The 8,735-nt window shown below is 39.2% G+C and overlaps 1 protein-coding gene across 1 annotated transcript in view; it reads left to right on the top strand.

Annotated features, from left to right (window-relative positions):
* Positions 1-554: 554 nt before the first annotated feature.
* Positions 555-8,735, top strand: part of tmtopsb (teleost multiple tissue opsin b) — a 45,742-nt gene continuing 37,561 nt past the window's right edge. Inside the window, exon 1 of the mRNA XM_084747590.1 lies at positions 555-1,311. Within this exon, the coding sequence (XP_084603716.1) occupies positions 921-1,311 (391 nt within the window). The 5' untranslated portion in view covers positions 555-920. The remainder of the gene's footprint in view (positions 1,312-8,735) is intronic.

Here is an 8,735-nt window from a genome sequence, read left to right as displayed (position 1 = left end):
TTGGTGTAGCTCTATTGTTGTCCAGGGATAAACAGTAGACAGTTTGGAGTTGTGGGGCTTATATAGGCTGCACAGAGACAGAGCCAAGTTGTGATAATGAAAAGGGGGGAAAAAAGTGTGAAAATTTGTCATAAATTGGAAGAAATTGGGGTCTCAGGAGGAAATAGGGAGAGGGCAATGAAAAACTCTTGGGAAAATCGAGAGGGTTGGTAAGAATGGTCTAATCACAACAGGTGGAAAATAATGATTGTGTCATATTTGAGTGGTGTGGGTAATTAGTGGACAGATGAGTTTAATGCATAAAGATTTGGTTGGTCTAAATAGTGTCCAGATAGTCTCTGACTAACTGAAGGAAATACAAACAGTGTTGCAACCGTCCCCAGCCTGCCCTACGTGCACCTGTCAGAGCTTCTGAATCAGTTTGTCTTCGTTTGCAGCGTGTTTTATCTCCAAAAACATTGTTATGCAATTCTTTCTTTGATGGTGGTTTGAGACTGTTACACACACGCTTGCTCGCACACACACACACTTCCACACACGCCGCCCCGTGTTGAGGGTTTGTGTCCCCCGGTGCGTTAAAAGGCGCAGTGGGTGATAAAAGCTCAGGCGCACTTAGCGCTGAAAAGGAGCGCACCTCTCTGGACCCGGAGCGCACGGCGGAGGGGCGGATCTAACATGACACACGCTCCTGCACTCTGAATCCTCACTCATTTTCCAAGTAGCTCTGTCGGACTGACAGCCGAGCGTTTACAAATCATTCCCATCTTCAGTAAAAGCTGCCACATGGGCGCACGCTGCACCAGAGGGCTCCCCCGCGCCCCCCAGCTCCTCCAAATGGGTTGAGCGAGCGAGCGGCACCGAGACCGGATGGTCGGTGCAAACTTCGGGCCGGTCCAAACTTCTCAGCGACTCAGCCCGGTATGATCGTTTGCAACGTGAGCCTCAGCTGTGCGCACTGTCCCGGGGTAGGAGCTGCTGGAGGCACGGCGGCTTCAGCGACCGGTGCGTACGAGGAGGTTTCCGGTTCTCTCCCTCCTCAGACCCTGAGCCCGCGGGGGCACCTGGTGGTGGCGGTGTGCCTCGGCTTCATCGGCACCTTCGGCTTCCTCAGTAACTTCCTGGTGCTGGCGCTGTTCTGCCGGTACCGGGCTCTGCGCACGCCCATGAACCTCCTGCTGGTGAGCATCTCCGCCAGCGACCTGCTGGTCAGTGTGCTGGGCACCCCGTTCAGCTTCGCGGCCAGCACCCAGGGGCGCTGGCTCATCGGACGCGCTGGGTGCGTTTGGTACGGCTTCGTTAACGCATGTTTAGGTAAGAAGCTGTTTTATCCTCTTTGGCATGTGTCACTGGAGATGTAATGACCAGGAGAAAGAGAGGCTCATTTTTCCTGCCATTTTCTCCTTTAACAGCTGAAACAGACATGAAATATTGTTTTTAGGGCTGAATCTAACAATTATTTTCATTATCGATTATTTTCTTTGTCGTTTGTTCCATAAAATATCAGAAAATGGTGAAAAATGTTGATCACTGTTTCTTAAAGTCCAAGGTGGCGTCCTCAAAGGTCTTGTTTTGTCCACAACCCAATGATATTCAATTTACAGTCACAGAGGAGACAAGAAAACAGAGAATATTAACATTTAAGAAGCTAAATTGAAAGAATTTTTACATATTTACTCTAAAAAAAAATGACAAAATGAGAAATAGATTATCAAAATAGTTGGTGGTTAGTTTAATAGTTTATTTGGCCACCCACTTCTACCACCAGTCTGTTTGTTTAATTAACTTATTTTCAACATTTTAACTCTAAATGTTGTTGAAAGTGTGAAAATCTTGTCTCCAAAATGTCCCTTTTCTCATTTTGACCACTGTACATAATGCATGTGTATCCAAGGCAACCTACAATGATCTACAAGCCCAAAAAGTAGTCATAAAAATATGGATCACTGTCTGAGGTGACATTTTAAAACATCTTGTTTTGTCCACAACCCACAGATATTCAGTTTACTGTCAAAGAAACCAGGAAATATCCAGCTGAAAACAGATTGGACAACCCAGAATGATTAATCGTTTAGCAAAACAGTTGGCAGTTAATTTAATAGTCAGTTTTGCTCTTTACTTCAGAGTTTGTTTAACTTCCTTCTTTCTCAGCAAAATAAATCCAAATGTGGCTAAAAGCCTTCATGCATGTTTATCCAAAACAACCTAAAAGGATTTCACAGTTTATCAGTTTCTCATCTATAAAGGCACAATACACAGGATTTTGTGTGTTTTACATGTAGGCTTATAAAAACAGTCCCTTTCATATTCTTCCTTTAAATATGAATTCAAACATGGAAACTGAGGATCCTTAGAGGCTAACATGTTTGATTTGCTCGTCTCTAATGTTTCCTCCAATTTTCTCCTCTACCAGCAGAAACACAGATGAAATATTGATTTTGTCACTTATTTCTAGCACCAGTCAGACAGTGTTTGTGACAGTGTTTAATTTCCTTCTTTTCTGAACATATTAACACTAAATGTTGCTGCAAGTGTGAAAATCTTGTCTCCAAAATGTCCCGTTCTCAATCTATTACTATTGCACATGATGCACGATTATCCAAAATGACTCAAAACGATTCCACGAGCCACAAAATTTGCAGCATTTCATCAGTTCTTCATGTTTAAAGGCACACTCTGCAGGATTTACCTAAAAAAAGAATGTATAGTAGGGTACAAGACTGTGGCTCAGTGTTTCCTAAAGCCCAAGTTCATGTCCTCAAATGTCTTGTTTTGTCCACAAGCCAAAGACACTCAGTTTACTGTCATAGATGAGTAAAGAAGCCAGAAAATATTCACATTTCAGAAGCTTTAATCAGAGAATTTGGACATTTTTTCTTAAAAAAAATATTCAGATTGATCAGTTATCAAACAGTTGCTGATTTGTATAATAGTCAAATAATAATACGTTAATTGCTGCAGCTCTATTGATTTTGTCACAGTTTTATTGTTTTATTTTATTTTTTTCCCCACAATGTTAGCTCTAAATGTTGCTGCAGATTTAATAATCTTATCTCTAATGTTGTTGTTTTCATGCATGTTGAAAAATGACCTAAAACACCAAAATTTGCAGCATGTCATCAGTTCCTTTGTTTTTAAAGATATACAGGAGTGTGTGGTCGTGACTGAATCTGCATACTTCTTATTTTTTCCTATTTTGTCATTATTTTGCCGTGTTTGGGCCACTTTAACAACCTAAAACACTGGTATCTGATGACTGAAACTCAACAATCAACTAATGTTTTTGATGCATTTACAAACAAATGACAAATCCTTCATATCCTACCTTTAAGAAGGATGTTTAAACATGAAAAACTGACAAATTGAGGTCAGTTTAGAAGTAGAAAGCTCCCTTACGGGCTAATATGTTTGATTTGCTCTACTATGACATATTAAATGTTCTTGCTTTAGCAGCTTAAGAGCATGAAGAAAACATGCTTTCATTGCCTGCGGTAATGGGCACCAGAACTCACTCAAAACATTTGATTAAAATCCTGTTAACGCATCTCATTCTGCAGTTAATTTCAATTAGAATCCTATTAAGTGGTGAAGGTAATGTGCTGCTCGCCGCTGATTATGTTCAGCTGTTCTATAAGCTTGCAAAACCGAATTTCCTGCAGGGACATAAATAATGTGATACGGTAATGTGTCATAATTCAGATCCAGTCCCGGCGGTAACTTTTAGAGGGTAGACGCAGAAGAGACGAACACTAAAATAATCATAAAACAAGGAAAAGGCATTTCTGATCGTATTGCATAATAAATTTGGTCTTGTTTGGCTCTTATCTTGATCCTTGGAGGCTGCGTCTGGGCTTGAAATGTTACCGTTGATAAGAGCTCTTCACCGCTGCTGGGGTCAAACCTGTAACCCTCCAGTGTCAGGACAATCACTCTAATCACTGTCACGGATTAATTAGTGTCAGCCCTCTGCTCAGAATCCAGGGCACTAATTTTCTAGCCAATGCAGAGAAGAAAACCAGAGGAAAGACATGATGATTGGCTGTAATCCTGCTGTACTGTCATGCATGCGCTGAATTTAGACATTTTCTGTCTTTGCACTTAAAGGAAATAGTAAATAGTACAGACGTCTCCTCTCCCTAATTCTTTATCTGTATCAATTTTACTGCCTTCTGGAGCGGTGGCGTTTCTCTTTCAGCTCTTGTTTTCTCTTTGGACTTGCAGCGAGGTCAGCCAGTCAATCAAGTTTATTTGTCACATGTAATCACATAAAGTACAATCACAGTAAAATTAAACCCTGCCAGTTCCTTCAATTTGTGCATTAAAAAGGGTTTTTTGAAAAAGAAAAAGGCCATTATCTGGCGAGTATTGCTCTCTGTTTCCTCCTTGAAGTCTGGACTTGGAAGTAAAGTTAAAGTAAAGTTAAGTAAGATGTTGTTGTTGCTCTAAAATCAGTTGTTTTCTCTCTAGAGTCTGAACATAAAGTTAGGTGTTGTGGTGTGTGTGGTGTGTACAGTTAAGTAAGGTTTTATGCTTTTAAATCAGTCGTTTTCTCAATGGAGACTGGTTTTGCAGTAAGGCGCTGTTGCTCTTAAATCAGTCATTTTCCTTCTGGAGTCTGAAGTGGCAGTAGAATTTGTTGTTGCTCTTAAATCAGTTGTTTTCTTGCTGGAGTCATGACCGGCATTAATGCAAAGTGTTGTTGCTCTTTGGACTCGCAGTAAGGCACAGTAAGTTGTTGTTGTTCCTCTTAAATCAGTTGTTTCCTCTCTGGAGTCTGGTCTTGCAGTAAAGTGCAGCGAGGTGTTGTTCCTCTAAAATCAGCAGTTTTCTCTCTGGAGTCTGATGTGGCACACATTTAACCTGGACACTTTTGTTTTTTATCGTCAAATTGAAGGATTCTGACCAAATCCCCCAATAACTCTACTATACAGCTACTGACAGGGTTAACAGGTTTCCAATACAATCCTGGAAGCTACAAGCGCATCTTCCTTTCTAACTGACACTCGCTCTGTAACAAGACATGCACAATTTATATCTGATTTGCAGTTTACCCGTAACCTCTAAACTTTTGTGATGAATTTTGCACAATGTTTCTCAGTGGTGCTTGTTAGAAGCGGCTGTCGAATAAACAAGTAATAACCAATAGCTTCGAAACTGTGCGTGAGAGGATCACAGGCTCACTGGTGGAAAAAAGATTGCTTTATAGATTTAATTGTGGTCTGGGTTGGTCATTGGCTTTCTAAAACTATGGTGTGCAGTGATGGGCACCCCAGCATCAAAGATTTATGTGAGTGGTGAATGATTGATGATGTTTGGTCAGAATTGATCAGATAGTGGAAAAACAAGAAGACTAGCAGCTCTGGTTGAAAATGTCCAGAAATAACCTGAAGGTCGCATTATTTGACATTTATTCTGGCTGATAGTAGCTATTGTAAGCAAATTTAGTGTACAGGTGTAATTTTTACTCAAGAAGAAGTCTGATTAGAGCTGAAATGACTGGTGGATTCATTGATTTGTCAATCAGTGGAAAATGAATCAGCACCTGAATATCTTTTCAGCTATTTGAATTCTGCAGAGTTCAAATTAAAAAGAAATGCTTCCTGAGGATGAGATTTAGCTTAAATTGCATTACCTCTTTAGGGCGCATATTTAGCTACAGTATCTTTGTACTAAGTGCATTAAATTGGTGCAGTTGCTGAGGAAATAAACAAGTGGTTTCCCAGTGTTCCTTTTTGATATTTTCTATTGAAAAAAGTACAAAAAAGACACTGTACATCATACTTTTTCTTCCTCTTTTCACCCCACATAGCGCACATGTACATACAGAGAAAGTTTGCGCAATTACGGAGAAATAAAGGTCATCATGTGTGGGATTTAGTGGCATCTAGTGGTGAGCTTACAGACTGCATGGAAGAGACCCTGCACCCTCTGTAGATATAAACAGCTCATTCTTAGGTAACAAAAACACAACAATTCTGATTTTCAGGAGATTATGCACTAATGAAAACATACTTATGAATTTTATATTCCATTTCTGCCATAGTCTGCCAATAAATCCCCTCAAATCCCTTTAAATCTTTAACTGAATTGTAAGCTGCATCCCACGTCTGGAGAATCTTATGGCTGGCCTCATGCATTCGGGCCACAGACCAGTTCATCAGGACAATTTCTAGAAGAGAGTTGGCCCACTGCTGTCAAGCCAAGGAATGTGGCAGTTGCCACAAGGCTCCCTGTCTCCCTGTTGTTTTGATGAAGGAATGATATGAAAATAGGTTAATAACTGTTATCTTTTTAATGTTTTCATTTTCATCTTATGAGGTTGTTCCTAAGTGGAACAAGGAACATAGAGAGCGACGAGTGTAGTTTCTTCCAGAATCAAACCACATCGGTGCTTTCCCAGCACAACGCTGAGTGGAGTCACAACTGGGAGAGGTGATGATCTTTGGGTGGATTTGTAATGTTTTAACTGATGGTCCAGTGTTGTCCAAATTGACAGCGTAAATTTCTCTTGGTTAGTAGCATTTGATTATGACTCATGCAAAAAAAAAACAACAACCCTGGATCAGGAGAGATTCCAGTTGTGCTGAAGTGCTTTAACAGTCAAGACTTACTAGTGTGACAAAAAAGAGAAAAAATTAAAAAATACTATTCAGCATTTCTGCAGGTTCACCGAGTTAATTAAAGACATTTAAAGACCTTTTTTAATACCACACTGAGGGCATTTTAATAGCTGTTTCACAATCACACCTTCAAGAGTTTAATAGAAAACCAGAAATGACCAAGAATTACTCATTATTGATTAATGATTAATTCATTCAAGTTTATTTCATTAACAGGGCTGATAGAAAGTCTTGAACGTTTTGAAAATGCTTAATTATAACCGTTTCAAGGGTAGAAACATAATCTGGTGTTTCATCCACACAATCACTCATGTAAACCAAACATGTTTGAAAGGAAATGATACTGCTGTCATATTTATCATTCATGCTGGATAAGATTGATCACTTACTCTGGAAATGAGCAAATATTAAATAATCATGATCAAAACATGCAATCAAAGTTAATATGAATATCTAGAAAAATAATCAAAATGTCAACATTCATTGATTTCTGTGTTTATGAAGGAATGTGCAGTTGCATTTATAGATGATAAAGACTGCAGGAGTCTGGAAATTTTAGGTTTAGTTTCCTTAAAGTGCTTGAAAAGTACTTTTACTCTTAAAAGAGTTGTACGAACACTGATTTCAGTTTGTATACCTGCCCATTGACTCCTGCAGCACCATCCACAATCACAGTTTTACTATGAATGAACTAACATTACCGCCTGAGTGGCACACTGTAAAAAACTGAATGCTCAAATTATTATTTGTAGTAAGTACTGAAAACTTTCTTTTTTTCTTTTGTGTTTATTGAACTCAATTTTTGATTAATGAGGGAAATGAGGTCCCTAAAACACAAATACTTTAAGAGATTAATAAATACATGTATTTAATACTAAAATAAAAATAATGGCTTTTTAAACTTAAAATGTATTCACTCCCTTTAACTTATTGCACTGAAAAGTGTGAATAAAAATTCTGAGTTGTATTTGAGTTGGCTTAATCCATAATTTCAATTTATCAAAGAGTGCATGTAAAACTAACTATACTGAAGCTTTAAAAATTTTCAGCTTGTGAATTTTTGAACTCAAGAAAAGTTTTTTGAGTTTTGCTAACTTATTCAGGCTCACAGTGCAGTAAGAGCAAATATTAAGACTTTTAATGAAATTGACGGCTTTTTATACCTTCTGGTTTCTGAGGATCCTGCTATTTCAACGAATTTCCCCAAAACTGTGCAATAATCAACCCAAATACAGTCACAGAAGTAAATGTACCTCCAGCGTATCTCACCAGGAATACTCTGTCCAGTCAGTCTGTGCAGAAATCCTGGATCACTTACAGGCCTCATAAAACAGACATGGATCTACTCAGCTTGCCAGGACTGAAGCAAAAACACAACTGAGACCTCGTTTCACCTCCCGCCTCCGAGATGGAATCCAGTTCATTTGTTAATTCCCTAATGAGACGTTGTCCACCCTGCTGCAATTACCCAGACTACATCAGAGCTACTGTAGCATGCAGTGAGGGACCATCAGGAAGCTTGTAATCAAGCCTCATCACATCACTAATGCTGGAACAAAATCTTCTTCATCAGGTCGCAGAGAAGTCTTTCATTTCTCCTTTTGTCTTTTAGGTCAGGATGTGTGAAAACAAAAGTTGGGAAATGAACAAATAAAGTTAGACAGATGTATTACCGAGTCCCTCAGCCTTATTTTGAATCTGTAGCTTCACTATTTTAAGGGTAGTGGTGAAACAAGACATCACTTCCTGAGGACAGTTTTTCATTCAGCAAGAATTTCCCTGATTTTTAATAAATAATGTGAAAATGGACTTATTCAGACTCATAGAGGATACTTGGTGCCAGATTCAGCCACACTTTGGATTAAATGATCTTCAATACAATGATGCATCGCTCCGGCTTGAAATAAGTGATCGATTAGTAGATTGACAGAAAAATTATCTATTTTGAAATCTAAATTTTATTAAAGATCCAGCGTGTGAGATTAAGGGGCTCTAGTTGCGTCCTTTTGTGTTTTGCATGAGTTTCGTTGACACCACAGGTTCTCCTCCATGTTGGGAAGGAGAGTAAGTGGAAGTGTTTGCAATCTGCAAGCTCACCACTAGATGCCACTAATTCTT

The sequence above is a fragment of the Lutjanus erythropterus genome, chromosome 21, assembly GCF_056507025.1.
Source record: "Lutjanus erythropterus isolate fLutEry1 chromosome 21, fLutEry1.hap2, whole genome shotgun sequence".
Lineage (NCBI taxonomy): Eukaryota > Metazoa > Chordata > Actinopteri > Lutjaniformes > Lutjanidae > Lutjanus > Lutjanus erythropterus.
The sequence above is the reverse complement of the archived record's forward strand: the minus strand, read 5'-3'. Positions and strand labels throughout refer to the sequence as shown.